General features: G+C 45.4%; 1 protein-coding gene across 1 annotated transcript in view; it reads right to left on the reverse strand.

Annotated features, from left to right (window-relative positions):
* The window catches only part of LOC119444752 (uncharacterized), an 87,618-nt gene that overhangs the window by 15,550 nt on the left and 50,895 nt on the right, over positions 1-21,173 (reverse strand). Inside the window, exons 7-9 of the mRNA XM_049664729.1 lie at positions 13,653-13,770; positions 10,492-10,571; positions 10,349-10,417 (exon numbers count right to left, since the gene is read on the reverse strand). Of these exons, the coding sequence (XP_049520686.1) occupies positions 10,349-10,417; positions 10,492-10,571; positions 13,653-13,770 (267 nt within the window). The remainder of the gene's footprint in view (positions 1-10,348; positions 10,418-10,491; positions 10,572-13,652; positions 13,771-21,173) is intronic.

The raw sequence follows: 21,173 nt of genomic DNA on the forward strand, positions 1-21,173 counted from the left end.
ACCCTGTTGTTGGGTGACCAGGGAGTTATGCATTTTCGAAGCTTTCTCCAGAGTGATGACACTCAGACATGTCAAATCAGAAGCAACAAGAATTTTCTCCCTCAGTTGGATTCTAGTTTCTAGCTCTTGCGCCCTGCAGAAAAGCCCCGCATAACTGTGGAAGCAAAGTAACCACTGTGGTCCACATCGCAGTGAACCTGTCAATCTTTTTAGTGTTGGGTTTTCTTGGAGGTGACACAACGGAAACAACGGTATATTTTTGGTTATGTAGAAGTAAAAAAAAAAATGAAGCAAATAATAGTAAATGCACTCCTGGAATGGTCCTCACACTCCTATGTTCGGCGCACGTTTCCGCAATGGCACCGGCTTGTCAGGGTCAGAATCTGACGCAGTGAGTTTTCTGTGCTCGGATGACAAGCTGTCCTCTTACGAGTGCGAGCCTGGCTCATGTTCACAGTCAGAAGAGCACTACAATCAACAGTTGTTAAAGGTCCTGCGGGAGCATAGATCTCAATGCGAACACGCGGCCACACTAAAAACTATAAACATAGGACAGATGGCAGAAACCCACAAGAGTGGCAACTTTACGCTACAGCATGAATATTTTAATGTAGAATCACTGCGGTAGTAGAGTACAAAGTTGGGGAGTTATCCCTCCCATCTATAGACGCACGCGCTTTGTGTGCCACAAACATGCCCATGAAGGGACGCCTTCCACAGCCGCTAACAAAAATCCACACTGAGAAAACCCACAGAGAGGAGAAAATATGCCTCTATCAATATGCAACAGGTGGCAGAACTGCCTAAAAGCTCGCCAACTTCGTGTTACTGCACATACCCGTGTGGAAAGAGTAGAGAACTTATGCATTCTTTAGTGACATGGCAGGAGAGAAACGTGGAATGTACAGGCACAACTGTGACACTGAAAGGGTTAAATAAGCAGGCAAGATCATATCCACAAGTCTAGTATACTATTTTGGGAAAAACACAAAGGGACTCGGTTCATCAGGGATGGTATAAATGCAGATTTCTAGCCCTCGGTTTCATTCCTTTTATCCTGCACTGCGCATGATTGGATGCTCCTGGTGATAATGTAAGGAAAAACGCATGCACCATACAAACAAAAGTGCTTTAGACAGAAAGCACTTTCTATCTAGAAGCAGAGGACTATTCAGACCGCCGACAAAGCTCGAAAAGAGAAAAAAATTGAATAGAATTGTTACATGGTTTCACCCCAGAAGTGCACTGAATACATCGGACTGGAAGCAAAGGTTCTTGAAGTGAATTATTCAGCTTTGCAAAAATTTCAACTACACGGTTTATCTTATAGCGAGTGATATTACTATATTTAATCAGTTCGTTATGATATTCGCAAAAGCTTAAAAAGTCATGCTTAGAAGCAGCTATGATCAAGCAGACCATTTATCTGCTGCTATGAATATGCCAGTAAACTTGAACGACAGCTGCTGTAGCATTAACATATTTGGTATTCTCGGTAAAAGGTGTTACAGAGCACTTAGGCATCCAGTGATCCTGAACAATGGCGTTTTCATAGCAATTATTTTAATAACGCGGTGAAGTCAAACCAAGTCCAAGCTGACAGCAGCACAGTGTGCAAAAAATCCTGAGGTGTGCTGTACATCACAGGCAACAATGTCACTGTTGGTACTGCCATGGCCGCTGGATAAAAAAAAAAAAACAAAAGTGGTTGATCCCTCTTATATAGGAATCGGTATAGAACACGAAAGTGAAACGTGTCTTGACAGAAGTAGTGTAATGTTTATTGCACATTGATATATAATGTCTATTGGTGTTTTGTGGCTAAAGCGCCCTTAGGCGTTGATGCACCCACGCTGACGCCTGGTGGCACGTCTCCTCCATCACGACTACCAACGTCGATGACCATGAGCAACCGTCGTGCATATGGAAGCTGCACTACGATGCACACGCTAGCACAACGCGAAAGACGAAGCACGTAACTGACACACTAATACAACGCGCAAGACAAAGCACGTAACTGAATCGTCACCGAGTCAAATCAGCGCGTACAGCGCGTCGTAATTGCAGCCTCCGCGATCAACTTCAGAAACATTTTCAGAGCTAATTGCGGAGGCCTCGCTCCGCTGTGCTGAGTACGGTGAACGCCACCACCTAGGTGGCGTTGTTAGTGCTTCTTGATGCCAGCGTCCCTTCGAATGCTGGCATCGAGGCGTCGTAGTGCAGAGACCACCGAAGCGTTCACTGTCGGTGCGCGTTAGTGTCATAATGCAGTACTTCTCTTTTCTGCTCGTAGGCGGCGGCACCGCCCCGAGCAAGAGCGCGGGTACACGGAGGAGTGTTAGATATATAAGGCGCGTCTGTGTAGCTCTCTGCAAATGTGTTTGTGGCGCAATGGGTTAAACGCTCGGCGATCTATCGTCGCGGACCGAGAGGTCGTGGGTTCGATTCCCAAATTTTGCATTTTTGTGGAACTTTTTCTTCTGGTTTCTTTCTTTGTATTATGTTCTATGACGTATTTCCGTGACGGAAATACGTCAGTGAAGTCTTGGTGGACCCCGGCATAAAACACTTTCGTGTTAAAAAAAAATGTCACAGTTTCGCCCTAGGGCGAAGCAATTAATGCGATAGCAACACAGCAATGTTATACGAAGTAAGGTGAGCGGCTTTGGTAGCAATATGAATTGTAGTAAACATGAGCTGATTAAGTAAGCAGGTGTGCTGCGGCGTAAGTAGACCGACATGAAGAGAGACTCGATGACCACGAGAAGGCGCGTGTGAAACGGTGGTGTTGATGAGAAGCGCTTCCCGTGGGCAGCGCGTGCGAAGGGACACAGCTGTAGTGCTGCACTGCCGATCCGGGCAGCATTGCATGTGTAGCGTGCGTTGGAAAATGTGGCCCAACTATTACTAACTGAATGAACAAGCATGCACAAACAAACATGAATAGATCACACTGAATGACTGCAGACTGTCAAAACGCTGGCAGCGAGTGCATACGCCTCAGCGGGCGAAGGTACGTACGGTCTATCGCTTCAACGGAAACTGAGCGGCAAATGCACGGCGCATAAAGGTCAGAGCCGTGTGGAGATAAGAGACGATGCGGGCGAGCGACGAGAGCGGTTGTTGGCAGAGTAGAAGTGCACCCCCGCCCTCCCCCTCCCCCCCCCCCCCCCCCGCGCTCCTTCCGGCGCTGGCTTCCCGCTTCCTTGCTTGCGCGTGGGTTATTGAGTGCGTTCGCTCTCCGTGATAGCGCGCGTCCCTGCACGCTTCCGCTCGGGCATACGGCCCGCGGCGAAGATTTTATCTATAGGGAACCTCACGGCGACGGCAGAAATCCAGTTGAAGTGTCCATATAATTGCTATCGCAATAAAAAGGTGCGGCCCGCCGCGTTGGGCGCGCTGCTATGGGAGCGAACATGACCACCGTAGTTGCATTGTCGGCTGCTTGGTTGGGCTGAACGGCGCTAGCTGACGGGGATGGAACGCGTTGGCTTGCATGCGCGATGGCGTTCCAAGCGCGTTCCTGATGCATTTGCTATGCCGATGCCAGACAACAGCCCCCGGCATGTGGCGCCGCGGCGGATCACACCGTTTTCGATGCACGCGGCAGGCCACACCTTTTTTTTTTTTTTATCCAGCGGCCGTGGTACTACAAACTGTTGCACACTGCAGGCACTGTGTAATTAAACTGAGAATCATTTCCATGAATGCATAGGCTAGGGAGCCTACATGCAATCGCTGTTTTAGTGTGGTGACAACACCAAAATTTTGATTCCCAATCTCACGGCGCATTCCTGCTTTTTTCTGTCACGCTCTGATATACCCATGTTGGCACGCGACCTATTAAAGTTCTTTAATTTAGTTTTGCACCAATGCGCACAAGAAAGCTGCATACATCTTTAATATACCAGTTGCCTTTTCCTTTTATTTTAATACAAACTTACTTTTTTCTATAGCATATAAAGCTAGAAGTTATGAGGCACGGTGGCGTGCTCGTGGTAGTATTATCTCACGCCAAGAATAGGAACCGCATTAAGTACTGTCGTTGCCTTACGCTTATACACACAATATAAAGGGCGTTTTTCGAAGTGTGCTGTAATAAAACTGTGCTTAGAAGCCTGTTTAATCAAAACGTAGATGTGCCATGTACTGCGCTCAGACACGCTATCTGTCTCTGGCTGCTGAGGCCAAAGTTTATTTAAAAAAGCGGATTAGTTTCACGTGACCAAGGGTTGCGAAAAACGTTGTTTGTCGGATGGTCTTTCGCGATTTTGATTCCCAGTTCCAATAATTTGGCGGAAAATTTTACCCGCCAATTTAGCTGGCAGGGGCAAGTACCCTTACAAAGGTTGTCACCACCCTAAAACAGCGCTTGAATGTAGACTCCCTAGCATAGGCTAGTTATCTAGACTGTAAAATTTGAAATTAATTAAAACTAGTTCACGAGAAGAACTATGTTCATGGAAGAACCCAGTGTTTCGGAAGACTCACACATGCGAAGTGTAAAAGGGCTCGCAACAAGGTGCTAGAAGGTGCCTGATCAGAACAAGGGGACTGGTAATGCCGTGCTGCCTGTGGTAACAATGTGGAAATCTAATGACCTCGATGCACCCAATGTGTTAACAAACATCAGGTTGCCTTGGGCATGATGTTGATGCACAGTTAACATTATCCCATAGTCTGGCTCTTGCCAGCACCTACTTTGCACTGTAGAGTGTAATCTCACAATTACAGTCGATCCCAGACATACTGAAGGGGATCATGAAATAGGTATGCCAATGTGGAGCTTATCTGAAAACTCCGCACATGTCGGACAGCTTCCAGAGATCACATTTATATTCAGCTTAAGGTATAAATGGACCCAGCATGGAAGTAAACCAGTTCGTATGAATATGTGTTGTGCCACCATCAATGCACTTGTACTGTGAATTGCGTGTGTACATGCCTCGTGTGGTCGTTACAACGAACCATTTACAACCAATTATGCGTCAGCAACGAGTCAATCCAGATGGACGCTGCTAGGGTGCAGTTACACCGGCGATTGACTGAAGTCCACAACTGGTGATCAAGGAGCGAGTCTCCGCAAACTGATGCTAACACCGGCTAGTGATACCTGCCTGTCGCAACACTGAAATATCTCCCAATTGGTACTGTTAATGTCCGCTTGCACAGCCATCGCCACGTACAATAAGCATAAGTGAATACAGATGTCCTGCTCCTGTGCCGCTGATTGGTTCACCTGCTTTACAGCTCTAGTCACATGACTGAAAAATCAAGCAGTGAGCGAGTGACCACTGACAAAAGCTACCACAACTGATTACTTTGTGACTTGTTGCTCTGCAGGCCTTGCGACCAACTTGGTGTTGTGACCTCTGCGAGCATGAGTTGCTAGTGTGAACTCGCACTTAATTCGAAAGTGGCTTTCAGCTTGCAGAACATCAGAGTTCATTGTCACTCAAGTATAACCCTGCGAGCACAAATGAACTAGTTCAGCACAGACCTACAAATTGCACAATCGTCAGTCTTGCGTGCTGCTGCCGCAATGAACTTTCCGCAAAGACTGGAAAAAGTGTGGATGTAGCGTGCAGTGGTTTTGTTAAACACAAAGTGCAAAGTCTGTAATGTAGAAATCCATCCAAATGAGAGCTGGGGTTGGATTCGTTGTGGCCACTTGAGAAACCCTAAAACACCATTCACAGAAACCTTTGGTCCACAAGAACACAAACTCTCAACGCAAACATCTCCGGTTCGGCCTCCCATACTTGGAGCCACTCAGTGAAAATACAGTGTGTCCTCCACACTTTTTCGTGTAACACATATCGAATTGTGAGGCCTTTTGTGTTCTTGAAACAGCGTCGCAATTTTTCCCGATAACGAACAGCCGCTTGCAGTGACAGCCATTTTCTCATTTTACCTCCGAGGCACATGTACTGTCCTTCAGATTCAATGTCTTGTTTGACAGCATCTGTCGAAACAGTGCTGTTTCGTTGGTATTGAATACTTTGGAAGGTGTGAGAATTGTATGTGACACCAATAAGAGAAGGGTACTTGCAGGAGCACGGCACAGCATTCGATACACTTCACAGATTTTTTGTACATGCCCGATAATTCGGACGTTCGTGTGGATGCTGAAACCTTTTGCCATCCGATTTTACAATTTTCAGCCATGATCACAGGTCCGAAACCACATTAACAAAGACATCGCCTGCCGCCGTTTTGATTATCTTGCAGCCTCAAACTGGCGGTCTTGCATGCTTGTCAACTATCAGCTGTAACCACCATCGCGGCAACGCTAGGTCTAGCCGCTCCGATGTTTGCTACCAAGCTTCCTGCTGTTCGGTGCCGTGCTTTTCATTGACAGGATTCACAGCTGTCAGCTATGTCGTCGACTTCACCTTTGTCATCCTCACCGATGGCTTTGAAGTGCAGAAAGCATGGAAAAGGTCAAGCATTGCATAATGCCAGTTCCCAAAAGTCAGGTTAGTTGCAATACAGCATTATTAGGCGGTCAAGCGTACCAAGAATAGGAGGCCACTGTCATAGGTCACAGTATGCATTAATTATAGACGTGTGCACCTGCCCTCACCTGTCACAGTACGAGCACCGATACGCCACTGGCAGACCTTCAGGGCTATTTCGGGTGTGCCTGGGGCGATTCGAGCTCTTGGGGGCAGTAAAAGGCATGCATTCCTTTTTGAGACAATAATTCAACATATCTGGATCGAGTGTATATCTATGACACTCAAAACACAAGACATAACACAAGGCCAATCTTTTCTGACAGTTACTTGTTGCTGCTGTTTATAGCTCTTGGGACATGGCAGGTCTCATGCTATCTTAATTCTAAACTGCTGAAATTTTCATTTTTTACCTATTCCACACCAAAAATGGTGCTGCAAAGCTATGAATAGTACAAACATAAGATAATGACACAACCCATAACTGCACGCAGTACCATTAGGATATAGCAATTAAAGCTTGCCTTTTAGAACCATCCCATTTACTTTTAGATCAAAATATTTCAGTAGGCTAACCAACAGTACATAAACCCCTTGATATTTTGTGTGCGCCGATATAAGTGTATAAACTGTCAACCTATTTATTCACGAACTTTCTGCGCATAGTGTGACAAGCTGCCGCCAATCATTTTTTTAAAGGAAAAATAACTTTAGCCTTGGAAATAGATAATTCAAGTGATGAATTTCATTGCTCGAGAGGACATTTACAACCAATTTAGCCAAAGTTAAATTTCATTGTAGTTGGCTTTCAAAAAGTAAAGGCAAGGTGCTACAAACATGCCATGTAGTGCGAGTTGGATGTTGTCGGGATATGGGGGGATGCCAAAGGCCCTCTGCCTCGACACACCGAGCCCCGCGGTTGGCGCATCAGCCGCGGTCCTGTACAAGCTAGAGGAAACAATAGACGACAACCACGTGTACACTCGGAAAGCATTTATTACGACTGCAACTAACACTTCGAGCAGGCCAGCTAGCTATAGTTGACATCGCTGAGGGTTCCCTCGAAGAGAATAATACACTAGCTAAAGAAGGGCTTCCGACTTACTAACTGGGGAATACGGGGGGGGGCCGCGGCGTTTGCCGCGGCAAGAACGCGGTTGACTAACCACGTGAGGGAATACGGGAGCGGCGGCGGAGACTTCCGCCGTCGCCGCTTGCTGGAGACCAAAGAGACCCGGGCGATATCAGCGGGATCTCACGTGACCAACCCGGGGGCGCTGATAGCGCTTGCGATTCCCGCGTGCCGCCCGCGGAAGGAAAGTTTCCCCTCTCCCAACTCTCCATGGCACGCATGCGCTTGACGCGACATTTGCTGCCCGTGCGGCGGTTATGGGACCCGAGGATTCCCACAGTGTAAAAGCCACTCGACCACAAAATGCATGCAGTGACACAATTCGATGAAAAAACTTTCTGTGTAGCTTCCATAGTGTTGTACGCTACATATGAAATTGCATGTTTTCCATGCATTAACATCTGATGCTGCTGATACAGGTTGCTGAAAGCTGTTGCACAGCAAATTAAATATAATGCCTAATGAAAACAGTCATTCAGCAGGCTTCCACTGCTTTTGTACTATACATGTACGCAGTGTAGACCTGAGCAGCAGTAGATAAACTACCTCACCACTCGTCCTTGGCAAGCCATTCAGCCTCACTCGATCTAAAAACTCATGCATGAGGTCGAAGCCAAGGTTGCTCACCTCGCAAAATTTCTAGCAGCTGCCCACCTCCTAAAGTTGCCTATCTATGGCCGCACACAGTTTTGATTAGATGAAACTACAAAGCATTATACCAGAACAAAAGATTCATGTCAACCATGTTATAGTTTTGAAATACCATCAGTGTATCTAAAGCATAAATGCAACAAAAGGAAGCACAACTAAAGAGCCTAGAGCTTGGACTCATTTAGAAATCAATTGTGAAGCTAAAGTGTGGTGCAGAAAGCTGCCTGGCGGAGAAAGAAAAGAGAACCCCATTGCAAAACGTACAGAAGTGGACTGCTTGGTTGCTGATCAATTATAGCCCTGGTTAACATCACAAATGTGCCTGCTGCTCAGCAGCTGAAACTCCTGGGCCATTGCGGCAGGTCTGACCGCTGATTAAACTTGTACGTAACGAATACTACAGTGTTTGGCACTTTTGTCATTCATAACTTTTAGAAACGGTAATGCTCACTGTAATTCAATTAATTTTTTTCAGTAACCGATTACATGTAACCAGTTAATTTGGTGGGAACAACAGTAGGATGCCTGCAGTCACGCAACGCAGCAGCGTCACAAATGTACACCTGTGAGCAAAAGTATACTTTTGCTCACGGGTGTACATGTTCAGAGGGGGCAAACCCGGGCACTCAGTATTTGTTTTGTCATTTTAACTGTCAATCATATGTTAGCCTACGAAATGAACTGGTCCTGCTCTGGCTCATTAGCAATGGCCACTTGGACACTGATGCCATGTCATCACTTACGGACAATTTTTCACCTTTTCATTGGTGCTACAGCATACCTCTCTCCGAGGCGCACCCGCCACGATAGCTTAGCAGGTACGGTGTTGCGCTGCTAAGCACGAGGTCGTGGGATCAAATCCCGGTCGCAGCGGCAGCATTTCGATGGAGGCGAATTATAAAGACGTCCATGTCCCGTGAATTGGAGGCCCTTTAAAGCTGCCCTGGTAGTCAAAATTATTCCAAAGTCCCCCCTCAGCGGCGTGACTCATATTCAAATCGTGGTTTTCGCAAGTAAAACCCGAGATCATAGAGGACCCAGTCTGCGAGCATTGTGCATAATTATGATTGTGTTTACTCAATGACACTAAGTGTTGGTTTGTTACAACAACTCTCTTTCCCTAAGCGTGCACATGAAGCAAGTTTTCAATATGTTTAGAAGAAAACAAGGAAAGATTATTGACAAAAATTTTTAGAAGCAATTGTTAGTGAAGATAACGTGTGAAGAACCAGGCCAGCTAGTGCTATTTACTGTATTTGTGCGATATTAACGAAGGTTAGAAGGAAAGTAATGTAAAAATAAAGATTACAGTTTAATAATTGCTCAATTACTTATGTGCGGCAGTAACTGGTAACTGTAATCCATCCTCTGCTATGTCACTGACATGCAGTGGCTGAGAGTTCAGTTGCTATCAGTGATGCGTTGTACTTTACTTTTTCCATGAGCATAGTATTACAGACTACTAAAACAAGTCCAATTTTCCAACGATTAGGAAAATGCCATATTTTCATTATGTTCAAAGACTGATAGCTTACTGCAAGTAAAGTGGGACAAAAAACTTAAATAAAATAAAATAGAATAAAAAATAAGCACACGAACAGCGGGAGAATGCAACACAACTCTGTCCATGTATTTTTGGTGCTTCACTTGCTGTATGTCACATCAGCAAGGTTGAATTTCTATCCTTCTCAAATTTATTGCTACCTTGTTTGTTCAAAGAGCACTTGAAAGCAAAGCAAAGAATTCCATGTCAAATAAACATTCACATAACATAGCTTCTTCTTTTTTCTGGGGTTTTACGTGCCAAAACCAGTTCTGATTATCAGGCATGCCGTAGTGGAGGGCTCCAGATTAATTTTGACCACCTGGGGTTCTTCAACGTGCACTACAATGCAAGCACACGGGCGTTTTTGCATTTCGCCTCCATCGAAATGCAGCCGTCGCGGCCGGGATTCGATCCCGCGATCACGTGCTCAGCAGCACAACGCCTTAGCCGGGGTTGGTCCGTAAGAGAGCTAATGTAGAGCCAAATACAATTAAAATAAAAGAAGACATCACCTTCTAGACTAATTAAAGCCCCCTATCAGTATTAAGCTGCATTTCTTACTTTTGCAAGGGAAACAGAGTAACCTGTCGAGCCAGCTGTCGGTGGATCTTCACACCAGGAACTTCATAACTGTAAATTAGGGAAACAAAAGTGGAAACTTAGTTTTCTACAAACTAGGTACAAGCTTTCCCCATCAGTCTTACCTGGCCATTTGATTGAAAAGGGAGAGATGCTCTTCTTTTTTGAGGACCAGTGTTGGAAACTGGATCCGTTTGTCTTCCAGCTAAAATAGGACAATGAAAGAAAATCACAAGAAATGAGCGTACTGCACCTAGCATAGAGGAGAACATATGTGCCCTGTACTTTTGTCAGCCTTCCATAAGCGTCAAGAACTATGACATATTTCCCCTTGTTTCCCTTTAACATCGTAAAAAAACAATATGAATCAACATATGCATGTATGGGCAACCCGAAAGCAGGGTTTGTACAGAACATTCGACTCAATATACAAGAACTATTCAAGGATTTGAAGGATGTCGAAGGCCAAATTTCAGGAGCAGCTATTTTTCGCAACTAAGCAGCTGCCGAGTGCCATACATGCTTCAAGCTCTTTAAAAGGCCCCTCATCAGGCATTAGTTCATTAATAGCAGATATAAAAATACTTGGATTGTTGTCAATCCACTATTTCACGAAGCAAGCATCGATCGCCAAGATCACCGATACACTCTTGACTTGCGCCGTCTAGCCTCCGCAAGCGAAATTCCTTCCCTGCCTCCTGCCACTCTGGAGCCGGAGGATCGCGTGACGGATACGCCACGGCCCCGCCTTTCTTTTTTTTTTTTTTGCTTGTGTTTTTGCCGAGTGACGGTCCCGCGTGCGAGCTGTTACGCTTGCCTTGTTTCGCGTAGTGGATCATTTTGCGCGCTCCGCACGAGAACCCCTGATTAGCAGTATAAGTCAGTGCCACGGTCAAGAGCGCTGAGGCAGGCGCAAGAGAATGAAAGAGCATGATCCCAGCGCTGGAACATGGCTGAAAATTACAGTTTCATTCTCTGCGCATTCGACTGCACGACGTAGGAACAAGCAGACGAAACCGAAGGTACATCTCTCTTGCTACGGTAAGAAGTAAAACAAGAACACGCATACATTCAGTTCGTATGTTTTATTATTTCCCTAAACATCAATTGGTCTATTGACGCAGCAGATTAAACAAATAACTGATGTTGCCTTGAATAATTCTCGAAGTCATATGTCACTATGAATGACAACACAGCATGGCCATGTACGTAGGTGCAGTTGTGCAATTGATGTCAACTCTCCAGCTGGGAGCACAACGCCCGCAAGGAGGAGGGCCAACAGCGTTTGGTTTGAAATTTAGGCTCTTTCTGCATGGCGTAGAAATGCAATACTTAGCGCACACAATTGTTAGTGCGCATTGTATGCACTGCGCTTGTCAGCTCAAAACAGCCAGACCTGGTAAGGGGACTTTTAGGCAGCTTTTCAAGCTTGACTTTCCCATTGTGATGTCAACCAGCTTCTAGCATGATCGCCAGTAGTGTCTGGCTTCAGCCAAAGATCTTTGTCACATTAAAGCCAAATGGCTGACACTTACTTTGCACAAGCAATTTGTAGAGCCTAGGCTTTGAAAATGGAACCATGATGATTGTGATGTGAACGAGCTAGCAAAACAACAAAAATAGTGTTACGGCTTAGTTTCTTGATCTAGCTTTGTCTAGCTCCACGATGGCAATGGTAATTTAAACACGCCTATTGTTGGTGGCGGTCAACACACCATGTTGCATCGCTTGTGACACTCTGGAAAGAAAATGTTTAGGATGATTTTTCGTTAGCGTCCATGGCATAGCCCCGATGTGGAGTTTGTTACTATGAAAGTTCGCAAGTCTCATCCCCAACCCCAGTTTTCAAGAAATTCAACGGTTCGAAAGGATTTCAAGGAGGTGTACGAACCCTGTGAAAGGTAACACAATGGCACTAATGTACATTATGTATTTGGCCAGCTAATGTGAAATGGTGGAAATCACAAGTTTCATGCTAATGACATGGCTCCGGATTTTAAGTATGTCCTCCTGTGTAGGTTTAGTTAAATTTACCACATAGTGCATCATGTATGAGAGTATTCGAGGTTCAGACTAAACAAAAACACTATAAATAATCTACTGGGTAAAAACTTAAATCGTCAGAACAAGAAGTGCTGGCATGACACAGAAAGTTTGCCGATATGCGCTACATAGAGCAAAAAAGAGGTGAACACCCCCGTGTGTTTGGCGCATCGCATACCACCCATCACCACCATCTTTTTTCATTCAAGACACCCCATTCAAATATATCATATAGATGGGATATTTTAACTGCGCTAACCAACACAGACAAGGACGAGGCAGACAAGGCGTACGCATACCACATAACGACTCGTGTAAGGGCCGCACTTTTTTTTTCACAATTTTGACGAGGTGCAGCCCTTACATGGGAGCGCACCTTTTAGTCCAAATGTTGCTGGCACTGCCAGCGAATTGTGCACACCCCGTACCTTGTGCACACCCTGGCTCTCGTCATCTAGTAGCGACATGCAGAAATATGCAGCATGTGAAAATTCACTGATGCACGCGTGCTGCATCAGGGCACTGAATGCGATTGCTTCTTCGTTAGAAATTTTTTACAAATTTTGGGCTGCCAAGTTGAGGGTACGGCTCTTACACAAGACTATACGGTAGTTGCATCGATCCACAATGAGGCCACACACTTAGACACGATAGTCCGTGCCATATGATGCACACATTGGTGACAATAACTATTTTCTGCTCACCTATTATTTTCGTTTCACAAGTTGCCTGCAATAACAAGCAGATTAACTAGATGCCAAGGGATGACAGTAGGAGCAAATATCTGTGCAAACTGGCTCATGTTTGTCGCAGCATATTGGATGCTTCCAATGCCAGCATTCGCCTGACGAAAATATGTGGCCAGGTCAGACGGTTGTCTGGCGCCATCTTTTTTGACATTAGGCACAAAAAGGAATACCATATTACATTTTCTTACAATTAGTACAACTTTGAATACGAAAGCACATCATTAACAGTTATGGGCTCTGTACACTACAACCTTCTATTAGCTTGCACATGTCTGGAAGAGAGAGAGCACAAAAAACAGTGATTCAGTGTCGCCTGCAGCTGTCTCCCTTCTGGATATGTGCAACTAACTCTCTCAAGTGTACCCTGTAGATTGTTTATTGCATTTTCAAGGAAAAGAAGAACACATTCAAGGAGGAGGACCAAGAGAACTGCACTTCACCTCAAGTTTGTAAACAGGCATGCTTTGTGTGAACAGCAGAAAGGCCACATGTACCTTTTGCAGGATTACGTCAGACGACCATCCAAGCAACTGAGAAACATTAGCAGCAGTTGCGTAGGGCCGCTGCTCATAGTTGAGGATCATCAAGCAATACCCAGACTTGAGGTATAACCTGAAAAGGAATGTAGCGACAGAAGATGTTAAGGTATCAAGGACTGTTTTCCAATGAGCTAAAGTGTGGCTTAACTACTTTATCTTCTGAAAAAAGTGAAGACCATTTCAAAAATTATAAACTAGAAAATGATTCATAAAAATTCCAAAGGATGAACAGGAATATCATGTACTTGAAAAATGCTCTCCCAAATGGCTTGCACCAGTCTCGGTCACCTCACAAGCTAGAATTTGCCCTTGTATAGCAATTTTGAAGAAAGTGACTGTCATCTCAGGGGTGCCAATTTACATCAGTAGGGAAAAAGTTTTAAAAAGTATGATTACGTACATACACAGCACACACACAAACACACACACACTGTTGGCTGTCATTTATTCGACCCGACAGTCTGAATTATCCAGCAGATTCAATTTTACCAATATATTACCAGTCTATCCAAAATATGACATCCACCTGTATTTAATTGGTTCTGGCAATCGGGAAAGGATGAAACCTGCAGGATTTACCTTACAAAATGGAAATTTTTTTACATTGTTAATGCTTATTATTTGTCACTCTCAGAGACCTCTTTATTACTATGGGCCACAATATATCCTCCATGCAGTCCATTGTATTTGATATTTGAATTTCTCAACGACTCGGCAGCCATCGTGAACTGGACAGTGGCACATACCTAGACTAAACACTTCCAAGGTTCGTCCAACTACGCACAAAACACTTGAACATGCTAAAAACGTGTGACGTGGCTTTGCTGCCGCTAATTTATTATGTGAACAATAATGCCTTCTCTTTCGAATGAGCTTTATTAAATCAGTGCATTACCATCAACAGCCTACAAATTTATTCACACTGAATGTCTATCGTGACAATTTCGGACAGCTTTTTATCACAAGGAACCACCTATAGCACTTTAAGCTGTCGATTGCTTTTGATATTCCGCATTTCTTAAACCACTTTGATACAATTGGAAACAGGATGGTGGTCCATGCCTCAACTTCTTCAGTGCTTTTCACGGTTGACTTGCTGAAATAATTAGGCATACATATATCTGCAAATTTAGGCTGGTCAAACCATGTCATAGTCAGATAAACTATCAGCTTATTTAGCGTAAATTTGGCCCATGCTAGAATATACCAGTGCAATCTGGGACCCTTATCAGTCACGGTTAATTGAGAGACTGGAAAGAGTTCAACGTCAAGTGGCAAGGTTTACTCTAGCCCGATATTCTCGCACAGATTCAGTCTCCGAAATTCTCAGTTTGCTGAACTTGCCTAAGCTCACTGAACGCAGGCGCTTAGCTAGGTTGAATTTCTTTTTTCTTCTCACTAAAAACACATTTAACATCAATAGTAAACAGTATTTGCTAGCACGACAAAGTAGAACAAGATGGTGGTCTATGCCTCAATTTCTTGGGTGCTTTCCGCAGTTGACTTGCTGATATACTTAGGCATACATATATCCGCGAATTTAAGCTGGTCAAACGTGGTTACAAAAATATGTCTTCCTGTGTAGGTTTAGTTCAACTTTACCACATAGTGCATCATGTATGAGAGTATTTGACGTTTGTGGGGTCTCACACGTGCTCTTGGGACAAAGGAACGGCAACACAGTAGTGCAAACAGTCAAAAGGGCATTTATTGCACCTTTCATACACTAATGCACGCTAGCCAAATTACTACGCATAGAACATTCACATGGGCGCGATACATATCAAGGAAGTCCGACTCACCGCGACCGGATAGCGAGCGAATATGTTCGCCCCATGCTATAACACCATCGCCTAGCCGTTCATGTGTACGGTCACGGGAACGGTGGCTTGTCTGAACGATCCGTGTTCGTCCATACTGGTGCCCTGCTCCTAGCCACACGAGACGGTCTCGCAAAGCGTGGATCGGCGCATGCGCGGGACATCCGCATCACTCACTGACCCCAACCCGAAGAGGGAACAGCCTTCTCCCTTTTTCGTCAGCGTAACCCCCCCCCCCCTCCCCCGCCGTCAGGTGGCGTTAGCAGTGCAACATTAGCGCCATCTCTCGTAATATGCTGCAACTCCGCCTCCGTAAAGCTACGCGGCGAAGCCGGATTACAGGAGAAGGGAGCCATGCAGGGAAAACACCATCAAAGGACGAGTGAGAGTCGCGCATCCCCACACGTTCAGACTAAACAAAAACACCATCGGTGTATGCACACAATATTTCGCTTATGTACACTAATGATTTTTTTTTTCACTCATTCACGTACTATCTTATTCATGTACTGTCCTAATTGCAGAAATGTTGCTAATGACCCGGCCTGTAACGGCTGATAGGCGAACAGTAAAAAAGAAAAACTTACCACTTTGCAAGTTCAACCTGCAATTCATGCAAGTTTCTGGAGACACAATGTGACTGTGCTGCAGCTAACTTAGCATGTAACTTATCTTTTAAATGAGCTTCCGTAATTAAAACCTGAAATCACCACATTGTTGTTGCTCTCCAACAGAAATGCTTGTTTGCCACAATCTTGCGATGACAATGCTGACAACGCTGGCTCTGATGGTAGGTTTTTGCTAGTGGCAACATGCATTGTATCGTGACATTGCAATGAATTTGTAGACAATTTTTTGGGTAAAAAAAGGTGTGCATTAGAATATAGCAAATATGGTAATCATTCAATGTGAACTGATGTTTTACCAGTTAGCAGTTTACCAAAAGCATGCATCAAGCAGTTTGCACCGATCTGTCAATGCATGTTAAGCAGATTTTGGGGATGAATATCTCAAAACTTGCCATCCCGGCCCTAAAGTGGATGTCCATTGAAGCTGTTGAAAACCACTGCTACAACTGCAGAGGGGGGTATGCAATGCGTTATGGCTTTAGAGCAATGGTAGTAGTACTAATTTTAGAGTGATGGTAGGAATGGGAGTAACAGCAATTTTGAAAGCACATGTGCTCAGCTTCAATTTCATAATGGATACCTTTGAGAAAGTGGTGCGCAACCTGTAGCGGCTGCCGGTAAGTCATTATGGGAATCTCCATGCTTCGGAAAGCGCTCAGTCTGCTTCACTTGCAGTCATCCGCGTAGGATGCGCCTCGTTAAACTGGAGTCAACCAATTCTTCTACAGTCTTAGCTAACCATAGCAGAACAGGCTACATAGCTTAACAAAGATAAGCATGACCCAAGTGGCCACAAAATGCTGTGCAGGTACCGCAGCCATCACGTCTCCGCACAATTGGTTCGCCGAGTGTATTCGTGCTTCGGCAGCCACATTTTGGCAGCCGGGTATATGCAGCGAAGCACAGGAGTCATTACCTACTGTTGCTAAATGCACAAAATGCAAAGCCATGGCACACTGCTGATAAGAATTTGGCACACTATTAGGACATGAATTTTTATGTACACTACTACTTGCTGCATTTCAGTTGTATGTATGCATGGAGACATTTCGGCCGGAAGAACGTTCAAAACGATTTGGCATGTAAGCAATTTCTAATGGAGCTCTTCGCCGTGTGTGTCATGCAATAGAATATGCCTTTTTCTGATTAGAATACTGAAAACGTTATTTTGAATCAATATTTGTGACATTGCCTTTCAATGCAATTTTACAAGTGACTGGGGACCACTGGCGAATTGCACGTAAACATTGCCTGCCACTGGCATTTACTTCTTAGTATTTGCAGAAAAATACACCTTTGCATACACTACTGGCAAAAGCTAGAAGGTTCCTTCGAGCCTTTTGCATGTTTCGCAGGTACATGACTTCTCAGACATTTCTGACAGAATGGAGGTTACTTCGGCAAGTGTAGCAGAAGAAGAGCTAGTGAAAAAAAGCGTCAGCTGCTTATCCCACACATTTCCTTGCATAGGGCCAGTGTGCATAGACAGCATAATCTGCGAGATCTTGGGTTGGCTTACCTTGCCACGTTCACCTAGACAGGCCAATCAGAGGCCACAGTTCTCCGAGCACTTCGATGGCGAGCGGGTTTGTCACAGCACCCCACAGTATGACGTGTGGATGTGCCCATGTATGCTTTTAATTAGAGATTGGTGAACAAACTTTTTTTAAATCGAATGGGAATACAGTGGAACCTCGTTGTATACATTCCTTGCTGCTGCGTTTTCCTGGCTGCTATGGCGCGTTTTTGCGGACCCAACCTAAATCTAATTGACTTTCATGTATTATGTTTCCCTTGATATGTTGCCAATGTAATGTTCCTGCATCTCACGTTGCGTTTGAACATGGCGGTCATGTAAATTTAGACGGTGCAGCCAGCTTGTACATAGCAACAAGTGACCGGGGCATTGGAGTAAGCGACCGGCACGGTGCAGTAAGCGACAAAAGTTGCTGAAGCCCGGTGCTGCACATGAGCAGAGAGCAGTTTGCGAAGCATCCGAAGCAAAGTATGCATCAGTTAAAGTCTACCGGGAACCACGCACGGTGGGCCAGGACCACCGAGTGCAGCGTTACACTTATTATGGAGTTGGTTCTTTTAAGTCAGCTTTGCCGCAATGCAGCTGTGTTATGCGGTGAAGCATAAGCAAAATAGTGTGGTCACGAGTTGAAAGGGGCCACCAGGGTGTCTACCAAGTTGACATTTCCAGATTCCCTGAGTTTTCCAGGTTTTCCCTGAGTGATGTTGCTAAATTCCCTGAGTGAAACGGAACTTTCTTTTACATCAAGATGGGCTGACACCATGTTGCCTGATGCTGTCACTCTTTAGTAAGCATGTTAAAAAAAATGTCGCAGTTTCACCCGAAAGGCGAAGCATCAATTGCGATAGCAAATTAGTAGATAGCTATACGGAGTAAGAATAGTAGTTTTATCAGCTGTATAAACTTGGACATGCAGCAGCACCAGCAACGCGCCGAACTGCTGTCAACGCCGTCGGCGTTTTGCACGCGTTCGCACCGAACGCGCACGGCGCTGGTGACTGTTGCCTGTGCCTCTGGGGGCGGCTCGGAAGTTTTCGACGAGATCAGAACGGGACACTCGTCGAGCAGCGTTCGAAGTCTTTACCACCTTCTCGCCTCACCACATTTTTATATAAATACGCATTTGGTGTCGCAGCTAAACGTCGCGTCGCCTCCCCTCCCTCCCTCCATTACCGCAACTTTCGTTCCCTTTCAATGAAATTACAGCTAATTTAGGGACGGGCGAATAGTGGATTTGAGGTTCGAAGCGAGTAGTGATTTGGTCAAATAATATCGAATCGAATAGTTCGAACAGTATATATCACATATTGCAGTAAAACCTAGTTAATTCGAATTTCACGGGACTGAAAAAAAAAAAAATTTCCGAATTATCAGGGTATGCAGAAAACAATAAGCAAATACTTACTACGTCAGCACGATTTTATGAGTTTAATGTATGAGCAAATCCTTTCGCTATTTAGCACAAAAGCAGTGCGGAAGCTGCAATTCTCGTTATCTCGTGACTGATTGGCTCTCGCAGTGGCGATCGAGGCCTCGCGACTTCCTTCGCAGCACGGCCGCGGCGCGCGCCATCATTTCCGACACGCTTTGCACTACCGCGCGCACATCCCGATAATTTTTTCGCCAGTAGGCGGTGCGCTTCATCCTCGACAGCTTTGCCCCGAGTCAAACCGAAACAACTGCTTGTCGCAACCGCGGCCGCTATCGACACGATTATGAACGGCGACTTTGTAAGGGTACGGCCACGATAGCGGCAAAAACGCCCGCGCCATGCCGCGAGCGGCAACGCATCATGACGCGCGCGGCAAAAGCGGCAGGAATCGGGGGTTTAGGGTGCCGAGAGCGACGAGGGTGGCGTCACGGAGCCAATGGCAACCGGACCTCCGCCGCTCCGCGCCTGGTTATCAATCGACGATTGTCGTCTCTTGCGGTTCTTTAGAGGGATTTCTTGACGCTGTCCGATTGCACCCTTTTCGCTCACGGTGATTCCGCTTTCCGAGAGCGCGCGAGATCATGGGCCGTATTCTGAAACGTTCGCCTAGGCGAAATTTCTTTTTTCGCTTTCAGGCGTGCGCCGATTGGCTGTTTTAGCAAAATTGGATGAGCTGATTGGGTGGTTGAACCCGACGTCATTCAATTTGCTCAACCAGCCAATCAGCGCGCATGCTGATTTCGCCTAGGCGAACGTTTCAGAATACGACCCCATATCGCGCTGCCGCGCGGCGAGATGCGATTGCCACGGTGGACTTCGCGACAAGGCGCTGACGCGCGGCAACTTGCTGCTAGTGTGGCCGTACCCGGCCGACGCACGCACCGAGTCAGAACTACCGTTCACTGCAACAACTTCAGACGAAATCGCGGTCGCTATCTATGCGATCATGGATGGCCACTACGCAGCTCTTTAGGCATGCGGCCGACGTGCGTATTGAGTCAAAACGAAACTAAACGAAACCGCTGCGAAAGAAACCGCGGCAGCTATCGACGCGATGATGGGTGGCGACTATGAAATCCCGCGGCCAACGCGTTGTTACGCGCGGCGGTAAACGCAATAAAGGCACAAATAGGCACGAAGCGTTCCGTCGTTGCTGTCATTCACGTACAATTTCCGCTACTTACTATGGCCATGCGGACTCCGCCGCTTCGTTTCGGTTGTGCGCCAGCGCCGTTTCTGCTCTTCTGCGTCGCACATTTCAGGCTCTTTAATGCAAAAACATATAGCCTTCGAGATTTATGGGTGACGTATGGCAGCCATGACGTGAAGCATAGCCTCCGAGATGTGTACCGACCGTCCGTGGCTTTTGGCTGCCTATTCGGGAGCGCTGAATAATTCGAAAATATTGAATCCATGAATTCGAATCGAAGCGAATAACGAACATAGAATTATTCAATTAAATATTCAACAATACCATATATTCGCCCATCCCTAGAGTAATTTTCCCTGATAGAGGCACAAATTCCCTGAGTTTTCCCTGAGTTTTTCCAGAATATTCAAAATCCCTGAGAATTCCCTGTTTTCCAGGTTTTCCCGGTTGGTAGACACCCTGGGCCACTGTTTGGAAACATTGTACATGTCCCATAATTATAACGTGCGCAAGCACCATACTCGGTCACAGCACGAGTGCTGAAACATCTAATAATTGTACTGACAGCCATTCAGAGCTGTTTCTGGCATAGCTGTGTCGATTGGTCGCGTTCCTCACAATTATGTTTTCCCAGTTGTTCCATCTTTTCTTTGTGATCCATTGAAAAACGTATCCACGGGGTTCTACTGCAGTAAACATCGAATATCAAATACTAGGCAAACAACTATCATGTACAAAGGTAAAGTTTTAAACACAAGATCACTATTTGTTAAAAAACTTAATGAATTAGCAATTGTTTGCAAACAAGCGTTCCGAGAAGGAATGGCTGCTGTACAACTAGCTTTCCGCGAAAATGCTAAATAAATGGTTGCCTAAAAAAGCTTGTGTGCCACTGAGATGTGTTAAAG

The sequence above is a fragment of the Dermacentor silvarum genome, chromosome 3 (assembly GCF_013339745.2).
Source record: "Dermacentor silvarum isolate Dsil-2018 chromosome 3, BIME_Dsil_1.4, whole genome shotgun sequence".
In the NCBI taxonomy this organism is placed as follows: Eukaryota; Metazoa; Arthropoda; class Arachnida; order Ixodida; family Ixodidae; genus Dermacentor; species Dermacentor silvarum.